The 21711-nt window shown below is 40.6% G+C and overlaps 1 protein-coding gene across 8 annotated transcripts in view; it reads left to right on the top strand.

Moving 5' to 3' along the window:
* CACNB4 (calcium voltage-gated channel auxiliary subunit beta 4) overlaps positions 1-21711 on the top strand; it is a 257596-nt gene that overhangs the window by 203024 nt on the left and 32861 nt on the right. For 7 of the 8 annotated variants that reach the window (XM_045479822.1, XM_045479823.1, XM_045479824.1 and 4 more), the window contains 5 exons: positions 8519-8649; positions 11073-11149; positions 12687-12706; positions 12929-13009; positions 14352-14410. In XM_045479822.1, coding sequence (XP_045335778.1) covers positions 8519-8649; positions 11073-11149; positions 12687-12706; positions 12929-13009; positions 14352-14410 — 368 coding nt within the window. Of the gene's footprint in view, positions 1-8518; positions 8650-11072; positions 11150-12686; positions 12707-12928; positions 13010-14351; positions 14411-21711 lie in introns of those variants that run through there. The other variant, XM_045479829.1, reaches the window with a different exon arrangement.

Here is a 21711-nt window from a genome sequence, read left to right as displayed (position 1 = left end):
ATTGTAGAGGCTGAACTAAGGTTGCAGCAGAGAGGCTGGAGAGAGGGAGCAGCTTGGAGGGAGAATGACAAGGCAGACAGACAGGATTGGGAGACTTCACATGGGGAAGGGATATCAGAGAAAGCGAAATAGAAAGGAAGGATGGAGAAAGGCTTTACAGCTTGCTAGAAAGGCTTTACAGCTTGCTAGAAAGGGTAGATGGGCAGTGTCAGCTTTCAAAATAAAGAAGGCAGAGAGGGGAGACGCCTGTTGCAGGGTGGATGTGGTTATGAATTGGCTTTTAGGTACACTGTGTCTGGGGTACTCTGAAACCCCTGTGAAGACTCTTAATAGGCCTTTGGGGCACCTGAGTGGCTTAGGTAATGATTTCACGGTTCGTGGGTTCGAGCCCCATGTCAGGCTCTGTGCTGACAGTTTGGAGACTGGCACCTGCTTTGGATTCCGTGTCTCCTTCTCTCTCTGTCCCTCCCTCCACCTCAAAAATAAGTAAACATGAAATTTTTTTTTTCAACGTTTATTTTATTTTTGGGACAGAGAGAGACAGAGCATGAACGGGGGAGGGGCAGAGACAGAGGGAGACACAGAATCAGAAACAGGCTCCAGGCTCTGAGCCATCAGCCCAGAGCCCGACGTGGGGCTCGAACTCACGGACCGCGAGATCGTGACCTGGCTGAAGTCAGACGCTCAACCGGACTGCGCCACCCAGGCGCCCCAAAACTTTCTTTTAAAAAGACACTTAATAGGACTTTACCCACATAATCTGAAGGCCAGAGGAGAGGAACTGCAATTTGCTCTTCCTAAATGCTTTGAGTTGAAAAGGAGAATGCATTCTTGCCAGAGAAAAGTAACATAGAATTGAAGGAGTGTTTTTAAATTTGTATTTGTTTTTATTAAAAAAAATTTTTTTTTACTTTTTTAAAAAACTAATTAACTTATTTATTGTTTAGTTTGCAACCAAGTTAGTTAGCATATAGTGCAACAATGATTCCAGGAGTAGATTCCTTAATGCCCCTTACCCATATAGCCCATCCCCCCTTCCACACCCTCTCCAATAACCCTCTGTTTGTTCTCCATATTTAAGAGTTTCTTACGTTTTGTCCCCCTCCCTGTTTTTATATGATTTTTACTTCACTTCCCTTATGTTCATCTGTTTTGTATCTTAAAGTCCTCATATGAATGAAGTCACATTATATTTGCTTTCCTCTGACTAATTTCACTTAGCATAATATCGTCTAGTTCCATCCATGTAGTTGCAAATGACAAGATCTCATTTCTTTTAATTGTCGAGTAATATTCCATATTGTGTGTGTGTGTGTGTGTGTGTGTGTGTGTGTGTGTGTGTGTGTATACCACATCTTCTTTATACATTCATCCATCAATGGACATTTGGGCTCTTTCCATACTTTGGCTATTATTGATAGCAGTGCTATAAACATTGGGGTGCATGTGCCCCTTTGAAACAGCACACCTGTATCCCTTGGATAATGCCTAGTAGTGCAATTGCTGGGTCGTAGGGTAGTTCTATTTTTAATTTTTTTTTTTAATTTTTTTTTTAATGTTTTATTCATTTTTGAGACAGAGAGAGACAGAGCATGAACGGGGGAGGGGCAGAGAGAGAGGGAGACACAGAATTGGAAGCAGGCTCCAGGCTCTGAGCCATCAGCCCAGAGCCCGACGCGGGGCTCGAACTCACGGACCGCGAGATCGTGACCTGGCTGAAGTCGGACGCTTAACCGACTGCGCCACCCAGGCGCCCCTCTATTTTTAATTTTTTGAGGAACCTCCGTACTGTTTTCCAGAGTGGCTGCACCAGTTTACGTTTCCACCAGCAGTGCAAAAGAGATCCTCTCTCTCCCATCCTTGCCAACATTTGTTGTTGCCTGAGTTATTAATGTAGCCATTCTGACAGGTGTGAGGTGGTATCTCATTGTGGTTTTGATTTGTATTTCCCTGATGATGAGTGATGTTGAGCATTTTTTCATGTGTTGTTTGGATGTCTTCTTTGGAGAAGTGTCTATTCATGTCTTTTGCCCATTTCTTCACTGGATTATTTATTTCTTGGGTGTTGAGTTTGATAAGTTCTTTATAGATTTTGGATATTAACCCTTTATCTGATATGTCATTTGCAAATACCTTCTCCCATTCTGTCGGTTGCCTTTTAGTTTTACTGATTGTTTCCTTTGCTGTGTAGAAGCTTTTTATTTTGATGGTTTGAGGTCCCAATAGTTCATTTTTGCTTTTGTTTCCCTTGCCTCTGGAGACGTGTTGAGTAAGAAGTTGCTGTGGCCGAGGTCAAAGAGGTTTTTGCCTGCTTTCTCCTCGAGGATTTTGATGGCATCCTGTCTTACATTGAGGTCTTTCATCCATTTTGTGTTGATTTTTGTGTATGGTGTAAGAAAGTGGTCCAGGTTCATTTTTCTAAATGTCGCTGTCCAGTTTTCTCAGCACCATTTGCTGAAGCGATTGCCTTTATTCCATTGGATATTCTTTCCTGCTTTGTCAAAGATTAGTTGGCCATACGTTTGTGGGTCTATTTCTGGGTTCTCTATTCTGTCCCATTGATCTGAGTATCTGTTTTTGTGCCTCCCCCCAAATTTTTTTATTGTTTATTCATTTTTGAGAGAAAGAAAGAGTATGTGTGAATGGGGAAGGGGCAGAGAGAGAGGGAGACACAGAATCCGAGGCAGGCTCCAGGCTCTGAGCTGTCAGCACAGAGCCCAATGCAGGGCTCAAACTCATGAACCATAAGATCATGACCTGAGGCAAAGTCGGAAGCTTAACCCACTGAGCCACACAGGCGCCCCTGTTTTTTAGTTTTTTTAAACAGGGAAGATTTCAGCATGTTTCCCATGCTGAGATAATGAACCTAGTGAAATATATTGGATGGAAAAACCATCACTGATTGAATGAGGGGCTGGGATGGGCGGTGGGGGGGGGGGTGGTGAGGATGGCATCTGGGAGATGGTCACAAGAACTAGGTCAAGTCAGGAACACAGTCTTGCCTTTCTTGTTCTGCACAGGACTTCCCAGTTGGACTCCGGGGCTTAACATCGGAGGGCATGTAGGCTTGCTGGTCTCCAGTGACACTGCTTAGAGGGAGGTGTTAGAAACTGGGTCTTAGGAAAGAGTGTACAGGGGGAACAGTAAAGTGAAACAGGAGTGTGGTCAACATAAACCTGTCACTCCAGGTTGCTGAGATACCTGCACTTATCCCACAGTCTAAAACGTGATGTGCATGCTAAATATGTAACAATTTGGAAAATCATTGTCTTTGAAACTCTGCATTCTAGGGGCACTTGTACCCCAACGTTTATAGCAGCACTCTCAACAATAGCCAAATTATGGAAAGAGCCTAAATGTCCATCAACTGATGAATGGATAAAGAAATTGTGGTTTATATACACAATGGAGTACTACGTGGCAATGAGAAAGAATGAAATATGGCCCTTTGTAGCAACGTGGATGGAACTAGAGAGTGTGATGCTAAGTGAAATAAGCCATACAGAGAAAGACAGATACCATATGTTTCACTCTTATGTGGATCCTGAGAAACTTAACAGAAACCCATGGGAGAGGGGAAGGAAAAAAACAAAAGGTTAGAGTGGGAGAGAGCCAAAGCATAAGAGACTCTTAAAAACTGTGAACAAACTGAAGGTTGATGGGGGGTGGGAGGCAGGAGGAGAGGATGGGTGATGGGTATTGAGGAGGGCACCTTTTGGGATGAGCACCGGGTGTTGTATGGAAACCAATTTGACAATAAATTTCATTAAAAAAAAAAAAGAAAGAAACTCTGCATTCTAAGATGGCATTATTGACACCAAGACGTACATAGTTTTAACATTTTAACCACTTGATAGCAAGTAGGTCAAACATCTGGATGTCTACAGATGTCTCTCTTTGCTGTGCCCATGTGAGCTGGCTGAGGCTCTACATTTGTTCCTTTGTTAAGTTACTCGTTCAAGATATAGTTCTTGAACAATTTAGTATGTGCCAGGCCCTGGCAGATGTTGTCTGACAGCTATAAAAAAAGCAGACAGATTTCCTTCCCTCATGGACTTAAATTCTAGTGGGGAGACAGATAATGAACAAATACTTCCAAATTGTGTCTTTGGGGAAAAAATGAAGCAGATGCTAAAAAAAAATTAAAATATAGGGATGAGGAGATTATATATACTTTTAAATACAGAGGTGACCAGAGAAGGCCTTTTAAAGAACATGACTGTTAAGCAGACACCTGAGGGATGAAGAGGAGCCAGCATTAAAACGATTAAAAGGAGGCCTTCTAGGGAAAGGAAACACTATGTGCAAAGGCTCTGCAGTAGGAAAATAGCCTGGCACAATCAGTTAACTAGAAGAAGGCCATATGGCTGGAATGCAATAAACAAGGGACCTAGTAGTAGGAGACAGTTATAGAACTAAGTGGGGAACAGGTCAAGGAGAACCTTAAAGTGATCATGACACCAGATTTTATTCTAAGTGGAATGAGAAGCCATTGAAGACTTTTTTTTTTTTTAATGTTTACTTATGTTTGAGAGACAGAGAGAAAGGGAGACACAGTGCGGGCAGGGGAGGGGCCGGGTGAGAGGGAGACATAGAATCCAAAGCAGGCTTCAGGCTCTGAGCTGTCAGCACAGGGCCCGATGTGGGGCCCGAACTCACGAACGGTGAGATCATGACCTGAACCGAAGTTGGACGCTTAACCGACTGAGCCACCCAGGCGCCCCACCATTGAAAACTTTAAAAGCAGAAGAATGGGATGAATTTATTATTTTTTTAAAGCTACTCTTATTGTTATAGAGACCACGGATTGGAGTGGGATAAGTATGGAATCAGGGAGCCCATTAGAACCATTCTCAGTGAGAGATAATGGAATTGAGCCAGCATTACAGCAGTGAGATGGAAAGAAGTAGACAGATTTGAGATCTATTGCAGACATTCAATGAAGAGTGCTGGTGATGGATCAGGTGTAGAAACTAAGATTGAGGGAGAAATCCAGCATGATCAAGGAAATCAAGGTTTATGAATTGATCAATAGGGATGGAGATGATGAGGGTGGGAAGAGGACAGATGAGGAGTGGACATCTCAACGGAGATATCAAGTAGAAGTAAGATATAAGAATCTGGAGCTCCAAGGAAAAGAGTTGGGCCAAAGATGTAAATTTAGATCATTAGTTTGTGTGGGTCAATGATCAAAGTCACTTAAGGGAGATTAGAGGGAGAAGAGAAGGCAGCAGCCGGGCATCAAACCCGAAGGAATTCCATTCTGCAGAGGTGGGCTATGTGAAATGACTCAACAAATAAGGAAACTGAAAAGGAGAAGCCTGAGATATAGGACGAAAACCAGGACAGAGCGATACGTAGACATCAAGAGAGGAGTGTGTACAAAAGGAGGAAGAAGTCAGCCGTAGTGAATGGTGTCACACGTTGCCTAAGATGAGGAGTGAGGAATGAACGTTGGATTGGCAACATGGTGGTCAGTGGCATGGAAGTCACTGGGACCATGGTCTGGAAGCCAAATGAAAGGGGATGAAGTGGGAAGGGGGTTAGGAAGTATGTTTAGTAAACATAGACCATGCTTTCAAGGAAGCTGACACAGACCAGGTAGTGGACTGAGGAGGATGTGAAGTCAAAAGAGGTTTTCTTTGAGAGAGAAGCACTTGGAGCATCTGCACAGGCTGATATTAACAAACAGAGAGAGGGAAAGGTTGATGGGAAAGGAAAGATAGGCAATGGAGTAAAGTTTTTGGGGAGGCAAGAAGGGTGGGATCCAGACCCTGAATAGGGGAGAGAGATTTTTGACAACAGGATATCCACTTACTTATTGTAACATGCAGGGAAAGGATGCGTGAAGGCACAGACAGTTCAGAGCCTTGGTAACAGGAAGCTGGGGTAGCATTGACTTGATGGGTAACAGGAAGCTGGGGTAGCATTGACTTGATGGGTAACAGGAAGCTGGGGTAGCATTGACTTGATGGCTTCTGCATTCTCAAGGTGTATGTGGTGAGGATATCCATATTTGCCTAGTAGACGGGGACTCTCAGCCTGAAACATGTGCCCCAGCCTCTGAATGGTTAAGTTGATTGTCTCACCGTTTCTACCAAAAATGACCAAACCATGTTCATTAGTCACTAACACCCCTTGCTTCAAAGGAGAAGCAGAATTTTAAAAGGTAAGAGGTTCTCACATATTTATCCATACCCACTCACAGCTGCATTCCAATCTTGCTGTACTTTATTGCTTTCCTCCATGCCATCAATATTCTCCATTTGTCTCGTTGGTTGCTTTTTGATCTACATGTCCCTTGATCAGTGGCTTTCTCTTCACACAGGCAGGTGGATGGATGGTATTGAGCTGGTAATCCTATGTGGATTAGAGCCACTTGTTTTCAGAGCTTGCGATAGCAGATAAGAAAACATCTTAGAAAGAGAAAGTGCTAATCATGTTAGGGAGATGAAAATGAGAAGGACTGGAGCAACACTAAGGTGACCTCCCCAGAACGCTGGCACAAGCTCCTGGAACATCCACATTTGCACACATTTGTGTAATCAGGTTGTAGCCTCCTCTCTCATCTGTCATCTAGAAAGCCATCTCTCATGCACTGTTTTAAACGCTTTTTTCAGTAATGAGAAGCTTAACCTTAAAGAAAAGCTACAGTTCTGCTTATCACATACACCAAATGACGAGTGTGTTAAGCTCCTGAATGTACTTAGCAACTTCCCGCCCGGTAGCTCAAAGAATTTTTCATTTACGTTGAGCCAGATTATCACCGAGCTTTCGCTGTTTCCTAGAACTAGGCTAAAACAGGTTGGGAAGTTGCCATTAACCATTTCAGGAAGCCCTTTAAGGTCACTTGGGTATCATTTAATAAATTAGCGTTCTAGCAGGCTCAGTTAAAGTTCAGGAAATAACTTAAACCCTAGGACACTCTGACTCATAGTCTGCTTTGTCCCCACCACAATAAGATTTGAATTCCAGACCTGTGCACCAAAGATTCTAAAAGGGCTCTCTTGCCTTTTGTTAATTCCAAAATAAACAGGCCTGTTATTTCAGCCCTGTTATCCTGAAATAAAAGATGGGAAGATAGAAAAACCACGACTTAGATTGTTCAAGATTTTATATTAGGTCAACTCACATTTCTTCAGTGCAGTCTCATACTACATGCCATGCATGCCTCATGTAGGAGCTGTGTGCATAATAAAGGCCAAATCCCTAAGGCATATCATTTTGCTTTTGAGTGTGAGGCTGTTGCTGAGAATTACTCAAAGCTATGCAGAATTTCATGCTGCAGTGAGTTAATGAAACCATCCATTCCTCCTTCACAGTGTATCAATGTCATATACACATAAATTTCCCTTTTCTCTGAGCTAAGCAAAGTGTACTACATATAGTTTTTCATTTTGAAAAAAAGCAGATACTTTTTGGATCAAAAAGAGAGAGAATTACCTTGCCCCACGCTGATGAAGACAAGAGTTTTTGGAATCATCTCTGGAGGATGTAAACAATAGGACTGATACCTGCATTCTAAAAATCATCTACCTGAAACCTTCCTTTGAGGCAGGTGGCTTGGATTAAATATACCTTCTGATTTAGGCTCCAGCAAATCTGTATTTCCAAATACAATTTTGCTGACCCACTGAATAGGATCACGTTCACAGGGTCTTACCCCATATTGTCTGAAGCAGTTGTGTGGGTTTGTTTTCTGAATTTATGTGTCATGGAACTTTATTGAAATGGAAATCCTGGTTTTTCTATTGAACTTCAGGCCATCTGGAGATTATTTAAAAAAATCCACATATATACAATATACTTCTTTTGTAAGAGTAACCTTTTTCAGCAGGTAGTGAGATGGACCTTAGTTTGTAAACCAGTGTTTGGAAGATTACAGTTCTCCAATGAGAGTAGATTACAGACAATATTGTGGAATCTTTACCTGAAACTTTTCAACAAATAACAGACAGTTGAGTGTATTTCATCTTAGACTTGTCTGTCTTGTTCTCCAGGGTTCCAATTACATTGATGCATAATTATCCCTATACTAGCTATTCCTTAAGACTTGGCTAGGGCTTCTTGACAAGGACCAAAGGAATCCAAAGATTAGGACCCAACTTTAGTCCAGGGATTGGAAAACTGTGGCCTGCAGGCTGATTAGAGCCTGCTGTCTTTTTTGGAAAGAAAAGGTTAACTGAACCATAGCAAATGCTTATTTGTTTACGTATTGTCTATAGCCACTAACATGTGACAATAGCAGATTTAAGTAGTTGCACCAGAAACCATGTGGCCTCCAAAGCCTAAAATATTTACTATCTGGGCCTTTAGATACAAAGGTTGTAGACTTTGGCTTTAGTCGATACATGTTCTGATATGTATAACATAGTATAATATAATGTAGTGTGTATATATAATATAGTATAGTATAATGTAAAGAGTATTTTTGGTTCTTCTCACCCCCAGAAATTAATTAATGGAATGTGAAGATAAGTGAATTACTATTGATAGCAGTTTTATTTCTGCATTCCAGAAATACAACAATGATTGGTGGATAGGAAGACTGGTGAAAGAGGGCTGTGAGATTGGCTTCATCCCAAGTCCACTTAGACTGGAGAATATACGGATTCAGCAAGAACAAAAAAGGGGACGTTTTCACGGAGGGTAAGGCTCCTTCCTTCTTAGAAACTTATTTTGGGAGGTGAGTAGAAAAATAAGATGATGTTTTCAAGTTTGCTCATCAGGTTAAATATGTATGCTTTGAGAGTAAAAGGTACTTTTCTGTATATGAGGTGTTTCTGACATTGACACAGAGGGGTTTCAGAGAGTTCATTCTCCCCACTGCATGCTAAAGTCTCACCTCATTGGCATCACCATGAATTCCACAGCGGAGATTTTTCTGTGGCCTCAGCAAACCCTGCTTGGAGATTAAGGTCTCCTCCGTGATGGTCACGGGGCATTCTTTCTCAGTACAGTAAGTGGGAACCTGACCTGACCTGGCATCAGGGCTCTTCCTGGTTAACTTTCAGAGACCCTCTCTCAAGCGGGCATGTAATGCAGTGGTACATATGGTACCATCCCAGGGCTAGAGGTTGCCTCCACCCCACGGCATCTACCATCTCTTGATAATGGAGTGAAGATTCTGTCTAACTTCAGATGAATCAACCTGTAGTACACTAAAGAAATAGCTACAAAAATCTCAGAGTGCAGGTGTTTGTAGGTCCCAAGGATACAAACAAAGCCTGAGAAAAGAGAAATCAGAATCATCCTGAGCCTGCATATATTGAGAACCTACAATGAAGCATGAATTTAATAAGTGTTATCATTTTTTGAAAGACCTAAAATAGAAGCAGTTCTTTCTCTTGACTCTCACTTCCTTTTTCTGTTGGATCCTTTTCTGCTTCAAAAACTCCTGTGTTCTTAAGGGGCCCTTTGCCTTTGTCTTAATGGGAACTTCTTAATTATGATAAAACATCACAAAAGTACAGTTAGCCCCACTTTTAATTGCCAATCTTCTTTAGTATATAAGATGCCTGTAATATTATTAATTATTAATTCTTCTTATCCCTTCTTCTCTTGACTGTTTTGTCTCGATTGCTGCTCCTTAAATGCATGAGGAACACACGTTCCTGCTTTAGGACCTTTGCACCTGCTAGCTTTTTTTCTTATTGGAACACTTTGCTTCATATTTCCACCAGCTCACTCCTTCATCTGCTTCAGATCTTTGTTAAATATAATCTTTTCAGTGATCCCTTTTCTGCCACCATCTTTAAAATTGTACCCGCTTCCCTTCCCTTAACTTCCTATCTCTCTCCTTGACTTCGTTTTCCCTATTGCAATTATTACTGTCAGAAATACTATGCATTTACCTGTTCATCTGTTTGATAGTGATATCTCCCACTAAAATCTGTCTCTGTGAGGAAGGGATTTTGTCTTTCCCCCCTACTGTTGTATTCCTAGTTTCTAGAACAGTGGATACTCAATAAATATTTGTTGTATGAAATAATAAGTGAATTTTTATCATTTCCAAAATTGTTATTTTATTATTATTATTTTATTATATTATTATGTACTTTTGAATAAAAGCATTTTTGTTTTTTGTTTTTTTTTTTGTGGCAGGCCAGGAGTAAAACCAAGAGCTCACAGACATGATCTTATACAACCCTGTGAGGTGTAACTTTTTCTGTAGATAGGGCAACTAAGGCTCAAAGACATGAAATATGATGTGCCAAGTTACCACAACTAGTAAGGGGAAAAGCCAGGATGAGAAATTAGATAGTTCTGACCTAGGGACCATACTCTCAAGCATAAAAGGGAAGAACATTAGGAAGGTAGGCTCCCAAGGGACTCTGTGGGCTTCTGGGAAGCTTCCAAAGCAGCAAGAGGAGACTGATGGAACAATTGCCCAGTAGGTCACAACTAATGTTTTTTGTGACCAAATCCTTACCTTTTTTTTTTTTAATTCTGACTCCCATAAAATCACTTTAAAAATTTATTTTTAAAATTTATTTTGAGAGAGAGCTCACACACGTGAGTAGGGGAGGGGCAGAGAGAGAGGGAGAGACACAATCTCAGTCAGGCTTCGCACTATCGGTGTGGAGCCCAATGAGGGGCTCGAACCCAGAACAGTAAGATCATTACCTGAGTCGAAATCAAGAGTCAGATGCTTAACCAACTGAGCCATCCAGGCACCACCCAATAAAATCACTTTTAAAAGGAAATGTTTTTTTCTAGGTCTTACAGCTGTTTTGAGCTGTGTTTGACATCCGACGGGTGCATTGGTGACTGGTATTAAGCATCAGTTCACAAGAGTGTTTCTGTCAGTGATTTTTCTGCCTAATTTCTGTATTGAATAACTAGGAGAGATATTTTTGCATAGTATTTCCAGGTCCAGTTTGTTCCCCACCTTCTCCAAGAAATAGGTCAAAGAAAACATGTGGACAGATTCTTGAAGTTCTTCTCCAAGGCAGGATTTGGTGTGTTTTGAATTATTTAGTAGGATTTAGGCCAAAGAAAGCTTTGTACTCTCAAGTTCCATTTTCAAGGAATCTGGGGAATGAGTCCTAAGTTCCTTTTCTCTATCCTAGGAAATCCAGTGGAAATTCTTCTTCAAGTCTTGGAGAAATGGTATCAGGGACATTTCGAGCAACACCCACATCAACAGGTAAGGGTTTTAGGGGGTTTTTTAATGGAATGTTTTTTTTTTCCCTTAGGATTTGAACATACACACAAGTAGTTTTACTAATTTGGAAATAATTTAAGGCTTTGATTTAAAAATTCTTCTAATTAACTCTTCATTTCTCATTTGCTTTCTATAGTAATTTGATTTGATTTAAAGGGTACTTGTGATACTAAAAATTCAAATCATTACAATCTGATTTTGAAAAATCTTGTTTACCCCCCAGAGCCAGTAACTGTCCATTGTGCAGACCAATCTGAAGCAAGTTCATTATTCCACCCAAGAACCCAACAGACTTTAAGATGGTGAAAGCCAATTAAAAAGAAAAAAAAAAGTTGTAGACTCTGAAGAAAATGCTCTATTTCAGTCTCCATGGGGAACTTTAAGATGGTACAGCCTGGGCTGTGGAGACTGGAAAGGTTGAAGCAGAAAATGGACCCAGATGACCTCATTTCTGTTTGGAAAACAGATAACCAAGCCCTGGAATTAATGGAAATGAAGGGACAGTGGTGGTCCAATCAAGAGTTGTTATATATTTGATAATTATGGAGACATTCAAGCAGGAATTTTCCTTCTACCACATTCCCTGACTCCTATAGTCTAATTTGTTCTGGCCCAGAATTGATGCTGCATTCGGGCATCCAGTATTACCAACTCAGAAGGGCAAGTGTAAGCTCTAGCCTGGCCTACCGTAACTGCAGGAAACGGGATTGGTTCTGGAGTAGTGCTGAGTGCTGGGTCCTTGTTTGGGTGGATCTTTCCTCATATCCTGTGCTCTGAACTGAACTAGGTCTCTGGGTTGTCCCCAGATGGACCGGACCCACTTTGATGGCCAAACAAAACCAGTTTAAACAAAATCAGTTTAACCAGGTATCAAATGTATTTTGCCTCATCCCCATTTGTTGGACATTTAGGTCATTACAAACCTATTACACTATTACAAACAAGAAAGAACAGGAATAAATGGTTATAAATTTATTTGAAATTAAGAACAGCATAGTAGGAAAAATATGTCACTATCCTGGAAAGTAGGCAAAAACTTAACGAACACACAAAGGACTGCAGAATTTTCTCCTGGTTCATCAAAATTACAAATCCAAAAATAACTCCTGATTAAGGTGATGATCATTTTTACCCAAATCGTCATTCTTAATTCCTTTTTATCAAATTGTATCTGTCCAAGTTGTTCTCAGCCACACTGTATGCTGTGTGTAGCAGGAAACAACCTATGGCCCATGGCTGGCCCAGAATTTCTAGTGTTTTCATGTAGTCCACCCTCCACACCCAACATGAAATCAGGATATAAGGTCATTCGTACGGGGAGAAGTTGTCTGTTTTTTCATTTGTCTTCAAAATTGTCTCGTCCAGAATGAAATAATAGAGTAGTTCTCCACAGAGTGGGTAATAGTGACATGATGAGAATTATAGGGACACATTGGTACATTCTTTCATCTTTTAAAATCATGTACTATCATTTACAGAGATTACATATTTTGATATGGCTCTCATTGTTGTCTTTTAGCAAAACAGAAGCAAAAAGTGGTAAGTTGTGTTTCCTTTTTAAATCTTCCTTTAAGGTTTCTATCCGCACATGCCTGCAATGTTCCATTTCAGTGACCCAAATGGCTATAAAATAAGGGATGAGCCTCCTTGGTGGGGACCTGTGGTAATCATTTTGTGCTCGACCTGAGAATTACGATGCTATGGCTTTTGAGAAGGCATGCTTATCCTCACCTTGTCATGCTGTCCAATCATCTTTTTCAGACGGAGCACATCCCTCCTTATGATGTTGTGCCATCCATGCGTCCGGTGGTGTTAGTGGGGCCGTCACTGAAGGGTTATGAGGTACAAATACCAGTCTGTTATGCTTCAGTTCTTGATCAAGAACCTAGGAGACAGCCTTGGGAGCTTGCTCCTCTAGGGTCTGCTTACAGAGAGGTACCGATGGGGCCAATTCTCCACATGTGAAGGCGGGTGGCACAGCATGGGGCTCATGTGGCCCTTCACTCTTTCTTCCCTCTCTGGTACGCTTCTCATCTTATATGTATCACTTTGTTTAGAAATACATCCCTTAAAACATTTATGATGGAAAGTTGTGGTCAAAGGTTTCCTCTGCATTAAATTCAAAGTGAAGGACTATGTAGTCTCAACCATTCCCGTTACTGTTGGAAATAATCAAGTATGGGAGCACCTGGCTGGCTCAGTGGTAGAGCATGCAACTCTTGATCTCAGGGTGGTGAGTTCAAGCCCCATGCTGTAGAGCTTACGTAAAACTAAATAAATAAATAAATAAATAAATAAATAAATAAATAAATAAATACATAAATGCATAAATAAATGAATGAGTATGAACAGCACAAGAGAACAATGTAGGCAATCTTCCAGCAAACTTAAACCTTCAAAGCACCAACAAACCTCACCTTGCTGGGTGCTCAACATGATGCCATACCCCACCAAATATTTCTCTCATTTATTTCAAAGACACATAGAAGGGAAAAATTGTCCACGAAAGTATTAATGAACTTGTTCAGAGATTAAACAATACCATGTAAGAAGGAAAAGAGTGAAGGCTTTAGAAGTACTGTGTTTCGGGTGTTTCCATTTTGATTTCGTGCTAGCATAGATAAAACCAGGTGGGGTGGAACATTAAAATGTGTCTCCTTCCTTCCTCTCCCCCTTCCCTTCGCTTCTCAGTGGGGAATGTCTGAGGAAAAGCAGGCGAGTGATCTGTAGGAAAGGAGAATTTCTACCAGCATGCACAGACTAGCAGGTGGCCAAGCCCAGGGCTGGCCACAGGAGTTCTAGCTGGTCCTCACTGGAGGCAAGCACCCATTCGGGCGAGCCAAGGACAGGCAGCACTTGCAAGCAAAGCCAGCCTATTGTGGTCTCTTGGCTGCAATTCTATCACCTAATAAGGGAAGGGAGTCTGCCTTAGGTCTAGTGAACACTGCTGGCTCATTCAACACCCTAGAGGACAACCAAGGGGGAAATTTGAGTAAGTGTAAGTGGTTAAGCATGAAAAACGCCTTCCAGGACAACCTGCCCTACCCCTCAGAGACAACAGGCTGTGTGAGGTCTTTGCTCAGACAAAGTGCCCTTCCCTTCCACCTCTCTCACTTTTGACTTCTCTCTCTCTCTGTCTCTCTGCGTGTGTTTGCCTCATTCTTTTTTTCTCACCTCTGCAAAGGTAACAGACATGATGCAGAAAGCCCTCTTTGATTTCCTGAAGCACAGGTTTGATGGGAGGTGAGACATACAGATGTTTTTGTATTTTTATTTTCCTTTAACCGAACGTGTATGATAAATTGATTTGTGGATCTGTGTTTCCAGCGATTGCAGAAGTTCTCTAATTAAAAGTTAACTCAGTATTCAGGGAAGAATACAATGAGAGAATTCTGAAGATATGAAGTTATGAAGTATAGCATTGAATCCCTAAGGGAGAAAGGACCTTGAGAAGGAAAATAACCCATTTGTTTTAATTAAATGTATGTGTTTGTCTTTATTTCCTTGCTTGTTAGTGAATTCATATCAAACTTATTTTTATGAAATATATTAATGAAAATATAGAATATTTTGATAAATGTGGTGGCTTGCTGGTCAAGCTGGTAGTAGCACTTGGGAACTGTGAGTGCATATGTGTGTGTGTGTGTGTGTGTGTGTGTGTGTGTGTGTGTGTGTATGCATGTACGTGTGTATCATATGAAGGTGTAAAGTGCTACGTTTTCTCAGAAGAAGAGTGCAAGAAATGTTTTCATCATAAACCTCCCTAAGTGACTACTTTGTAGAGAATAGTACTTGTTTGGATGCTTAGTTCTGGGTTCATTTCATCAGAAATCACCTTGTAGTTTGTTAGTGTATTTTGTATGTATCCTCTTATTCATACGGCTCAGTCTTTAGCCATCAAATAATTTTATCATTTAGGTTTTGTGAAAAACGTCTAGATAGAGTTCCTGTGTTTCGCAGAGAAATGGAAAAAAGTCCATGTTGACTTCATACGATGTACTAAGCTCCTTTACAATGCAGAACACACTCCTTGTAAAAATAACATGCAAATATCGAAGACATAGTAGAAATGAAGAAAATGTACACAGTGTATACTGAGAAGTATGGGTACATGCATCCAGCTTACCAAATATATTTTTTAAATAGCATCAAATACATTTTGAAAAATATGCTATTTTTAAGGGAAAAAAGCAAACCATGCTTTGAGTACAAACTGTATACATTTGTCAAAAGAAAAGCCTTCTGGGTAATTGTACTTAAAATATTCATTAGCTTCCGGGACTATATACAAAGAAACTGAGATTTCAGTTCCAATAATTGAGATTTTAGTTCAAGAAATCAGAATGCTTCAGAGCCATTATGTGAATAGCTGAGTACATTAATACAGTGCCAGGCTGCCTTAATAAATAGACCCCAAAATATATAATGATTTAAACACAAGTGGGAGCTTACTGTTGCTCATTTAACAGTCTGAGGCAGGGGGCCCCTGGGTGGCGCAGTCGGTTAAGCGTCCGACTTCAGCCAGGTCACGATCTCGCGGTCCGTGGGTTCGAGCCCCGCATCGGGCTCTGGGCTGATGGCTCAGAGCCTGGAGCCTGTTTCCGATTCTGTGTCTCCCTCTCTCTCTGCCCCTCCCCCGTTCATGCTCTGTCTCTCTCTGTCCCAAAAATAAATGAAAACGTTGAGAAAAAAAAAAAAATTAACAGTCTGAGGCAGGTGTCCCTCAGTGAGGAGGAAGTGATAGAGTGGCGGAGGGGAGGATTGGGCGGAAAGCTTCTTCCATCCATCATTTGGAGCCCTTGGCCTGAGGGGGGCTCTCCGGTCAGCTGGTGGGGAGAGGCACATGCCAGCCTGGACATGACGCACATGAATCCTCACTTTTCATTGGTTAAAACTTGGTTGTGTGTCCACACTGAATTACAAAACAGGCTGGGAAATACAGTCTAGCCATGGCTCAGGAGGAAGAGGAAATAGATTTTGCTGAACAAATAACCGTCTTTGCCACATTCATCTAGTGCACCCAAAAGGCTTACTAAGAAAGCCTTGGATTTATCCTGCTCCTCTCCCCACCCCCCTTGTTTTTAAGTAGAAGATACGCAGAGAATGAGGTGGTTTCAAAGAAAACAAATGAAGCACTGAATACTAGAATATTGGGGTTGGAAGGAAATGTAAAAGTTCTTTTATTCTAATCTCTTTGCTTCAGCAACCACAAACAGATGGATAAACTGCTTCTGTTTGAGAATGTTTGGTTATTGAGAATTCACTTCTTGAAAAAGCATTGCAAAGAACAGCTGAACTCTGACTCTTTAATTTAATAGCATTGGTCTTGGTCTTGCCTTCTGATGATTGGGCCTTAATCCTTACCTTCATGCAGCAGTCTGTGGATTGTTGACAGCTAACATTCATGGCTCAGTCTTCTGTGTTCTTTTTCTTTTTTTAATGTTTATTTATTTTTGAGAGACAGAGAGAGATAGAGCATGAGTGGGGGAGGAGCAGAGAGAGAGAGAGAGAGAGAGAGAGAGAGAGGGAGACACAGAATCCAAAGCATGCTTCAGGCTCTGAGCTGTCAGCACAGAGCCCAATGTGGGGCTTGAACCCATGAACTACGAGATCATGACCTGAGCCAAAATTGGATGCTTAACCAACTGAGCCACCCAGGCGCCCCTCAGTATTCTGTGTTCTTGCCCCCCCCCCCACACACACACATACACACACACTTCCTTTAACTATGCTTGAAGTCACATGGTTTTAACCTCTGTTGTCTTGACCTAAGGAAGTTCTGAGCTGTATCTCATCATGAGACCCGGTAACAGTCCTCAAGCTGAACAATCGTGTCCCATAACACAGCCTGTTTGTTTTAGATTCTTTCCATCACCATGTAACATCCTTATAAATAACAGTATTTTTAACTGTCTGAAAGGTAGGATGGAAAGGAAAAGAAGAAGGGGATTTTTAAAAATTTCACAAAGAGAAAGTGAATGGCTTAATTAATACTTTCAAGAATGAAGCATCTGAGGTTCTTCCTCAATTTTCAGGCCCAGAAAGAGGAAGTGCATTTGATTGTAACAGCAGAGATTTGTTTTGAGTCAGGTAAAGTTGCTGCATCAAGCATTTATACACATTGTTGAAGATGATTTTAGTAGAAATAGGATTGAAATGTCAACGCCAAGTGTTCCATATGGTCTGATGGCACAGCAGAGGATCTAGAGATAAAAGGAAGATTTCAACAGCAGCCAAAGTAATAGCCAGAGAAAGAGACTCGATGCTGGAGAGCTCTGATTTATGGCAGAGTTGATAGAAGATAGACAGTAAAGGTGGGAGTAGCAGAGTGGACTTGCTTTCAGATGATAAGAGGACAGTGCTGCAGAAAAACCAGTAATGAATTTATTAGTTGAGGGTATGTAGAGACTTTGATAAGGAAGAAGCCATGTGCTTGTAGCTTCACGCCGACTCTGACACATCTGCTGTGTGGGAAATAGCCTTACATTTTGAGCTATGACAATCTGCTGTATTATGTTTTACCAATTAATAAAGAGAGTGAAAACAACAAATAGTCTTTAACTGAAACCAGCCAAGAGAACAATTACACAGAAGGCTATAGCACAGTGATACAGCATAAACAGTATGTTCTAATGAAAACCCACTCAGTGTTTCATTGGCTATGAATGTAGTAGGTTAGACAAAATAGTCAAGAGAAAGTCTTATTATTTTCCAGAAAGAGCAAAAAATGGATCCATTGGCTAAGAGGCTTTCTTCAGTACTGTTTTCCAGATCCTGGTTAGACAGTAATTCAACAAATTGGATTAAAGTCCAGTAGCTTGATTGTTACAAAATCATATACTTGCCCTTTTTTGATACCTTAGAAATTATTTGGGTCAGTTGATAGCTGCTTATTAGACAGTTTTATCGCCATGATTGCTACTGTAGGGCCTAACTGTAATATGCAGAAGAAAAATGAAAAGCATAGTACCAAATAGTTCGAACCCTCGTCCATGTGCATATCCACTCGTGGTGACAGTGCCTGTGCACAGATCGTAAATTAGATGAGCCTAACCAGCTGGTACGATGACATCAGCCTGGTGAACACACAGGGTTCACAACGATGTGGAACTTTTCTCTCTTCATTTTCTACCACAAACATTCATTGGGGATCATCCTTTGGGATGAGGTTTGTTCAGCTGGTTGAATATACCATTCATAGAACAGCAGGCAGTCCAACCAACTGCCATTTGTTGAACTATGCTAATCGTTTCAAATTCCAATAAAATTGCTGGCTTTAGGCATTTTGATGACTAGATCAGATCAGCTCTATGGCAATTACTGAACACTTTGTAATCGACATGATCGTGGCCAAAAATCCTAAATGAACATCCTGTAATCTATATAGATAAAATCTAAAGTTAAAGGAAGTTATTAGCCAAAGGCCACTCGAAGGAAAAAAGGGTTTGAGGGACACTTAGGTGGCTCAGACAGTTAAGCGTCTGACTCTTGATTTTGGCTCTGGTCATGAACTCATGGTTCCTGAGTTCGAGCTCTGTGTCAGGACTCTGCACTGGGGGTGGAGCCTGCTTGAGATTCTCTCTCTCCCTCTCCCTCTGCCCTTCTGCCTCTCACACTCCCTCACTCTCTCTCTCTTTCCAAAATAAAAATAAAGGGAAGGGGAATACTTTTTTAAAAAGGGTTTGAGGAAGAATTTGAAGAAATGAGGCTGAGAATACAACTTAGGAGACTCAGAGAGGTAATGTTTGTTCATAAACAGCGATGGGAACCCTTGATGCTATCAACAGAGCAGCCAAGTCATGGCAGAATCAAAACACCTTGTAACTGCCGTCAACAAATGGAAGAGAACAACACAGCACCTTCTGTTTCAAAGTCAATATCACCCTCTTATCATCTCCTTCTACCATTCTCTCTTTTCAGGTGGAGACTCATCAGTGGTCAAACACTAGAGATAAGTAATTGAACACTTTAATGCCAAACATGAATACTTAAATTAGCAGGTTTTGATTACAACACATCTGACCTGATTCTCCTCCCCTGAAAGTCTATATAAATTCCATGGACTCTGGTGGTAGGAGAGTTCATGGTAGACTGCTTTTTGTTGAGGACAGAATATAAAGAAACTGTCCCCTTCAAGTCTTCAAATCTGCAGTAATTGTCTTCTATATATTAGGTTAACAAAGCACTTTTGTATATTACCTCGTTTGCCCCTACTGGCAGTCCCAGAAGATAGTTTGGCAAAGCTGCTATCACTATTTTGTTTTATTTTATTATTTTTTTTCTAAGTATAATTTATTGTCAAGTTAGCTAACATACAGTGTATACAGTGTGCTCTTGGCTTCAGGAGTAGATTCCCATGATTCATCACTTGTATACAACACCCAATGCTCATCACAACAAGTGCCCTCCTCAATGCCCATCACCCGTTTTCCCCTCCCCCTGTTACCCCCCTTTAACCTTCAGTTTGCCTTCCTCTCTGTTTAAAACTATTTTTTCCCTTCCCTTCTCCCATGGTTTTCTGTCAAGTTTCTCAGATTCCACATATGAGTGAAAACATATGATATCTGTCTTTCTCTGACTTATTTCACTTAGCATAATACCCTGCAGTTCCATCCACATTATTGCAAATGGCAGGATTTCGTTCTTTCTCATTGCCAAGTAGTATTCCATTGTACATGTAAATCACAGCTTCTTTATCCATTCATCAGTTGATGGACATTGGGGCTCTTTCCATAATTTGGCTGTTGTTGGTAGAGCTGCTATAATCATTGGGGTACATGTGTCCTATGAATCAGCACTCCTGTATCCTTTGAATAAATTCCTAGTAGTACTATTGCTGGGTCGTAGGGTAGTTCTATTTTTAATTTTTTGAGGAATCTCCACACTGTTTCCAGAGTGTCTGCACCAGTTTGCATTCCCACCAGCAGTGCAAAAGAGATCCTCTTTCTCCACATCCTCACCAACATCCGTTGTTTCCTGAGTTGTTAATTTTAGCTATTTTGACCAGTATCACCATTTTGTTGATTAGGATTCTGATGCTAATCTGACTTGTCCATGGTCACACAACCAGCAACAGCAAGATCCAGGAAGAATACTCAGGTCTATGTAGGCCCTCCATCCCAATTCTCTTGACAGTGCACTGTTCTGTTCTTTGGAATACTCTTCTCTATGAATACTAGGAATTATTTTTTTTAATTAATGTACTAACAGTGTTGCATATTAGATGTAGCAAGGATAGAGCATAGAAGGACCTTATAGCCATTCTGAACCAATATGGAAATAACAATTATTTTTGAATGGATATGTTATAACTGAAAGTAATATCTTTTCTCAAAAACTAATACTCATAGGTCATGATAGATTGGGGCAATTATGATGAATTCGAAAACAGAAATAAAGAACAGGTGGGGTTCAGATTTGCTAGAGTTAGAGAACAATTTTTGCTAGTTTTCAGTGACATTTGCTACTAAACCCAGTTTGCTGAGGAGCTGAACTTCTGTTAGCATTAATCGACCAGCCAGTAACTACTAACACTATGTCACAGAAAAGTTTCCTAGGGAACTTCGTAAAAACATACATCAAACAAGATGCGTGGAAGTACTGGAGGGAATGAGTACAGCAAGAAAAGAAGTGGAAAGGGCATTTTTTAAGTTAAAAAAAGTAATAAAAATATATAACTAGTATATAAAAATATAAAAATATATAGTATATAAAATATTTTTTAAGTATATAAAACTAAAAAAAGTATATAAACTAGAAGTATTCAATTATATTTCTGGAGAGTCTTTTATAAAAAAAAAAGTTTGGGTTTGGTTTTTTATTTTGATAATAGTAAGCATCTTTGCAGCAGAAAACAGAAAACTCTGCTTTGTCTTACTGAAGGGTTTCTGGGGCTGTGTCTATCTTGTCCTCAGCTCCTTCATGCATGCATGTCTACTTTTATTAAGAAATAACTTGTATTGGGGTGCCTGGGGGGCTCAGTCAGTTAAGCTTTCCATTTCGGCTCAGGTCATGATCTCACGGTTTGTGGGTTTGAGCCCCGCATCAGGCTCTGTGATGACAGCTCAGAGCCTGGCGCCTGCTTCAGATTCTGTGTCTCCGCCTCCGTCTGCCCCTCCCATCCTCATGCTCTGTCTCTATCTCAAAAAATATAAAATAAAATAAAATAAACATTAAAAAAAATTTTTTTAAAGAAATAACTTGTATTAACAAATTCGCTGGTATTTTGGTGACAAATAAAACAAGAAAAGGAACCCTGTATTGTCCATACCTTTTTCTGTTTGGAGAATATATGAAGCAGGTGTGTGTGTGTGTTATTGTTTTGTTTGTTTGCTTGCTTTTTTGTAAAACTTGTAAAAACTTATAAAACTCTATATGTGATGGTATGGTGGTAATCCTTTCAAATTTTAAGAACCAAGACTCACTATTTGGCTTGTATAGAACTACAAATTTTGATCTCCCATAAGCAGAATAGACTTTTTGGGCCCTTCAAAAGTCTTTATTTTAGAAAGTTGAATTCTGTTCCTAATTTAACCCATTCGCCT

This window comes from Leopardus geoffroyi, chromosome C1, assembly GCF_018350155.1.
Source record: "Leopardus geoffroyi isolate Oge1 chromosome C1, O.geoffroyi_Oge1_pat1.0, whole genome shotgun sequence".
Classification (NCBI taxonomy): Eukaryota; Metazoa; Chordata; class Mammalia; order Carnivora; family Felidae; genus Leopardus; species Leopardus geoffroyi.
The sequence above is the reverse complement of the archived record's forward strand: the minus strand, read 5'-3'. Positions and strand labels throughout refer to the sequence as shown.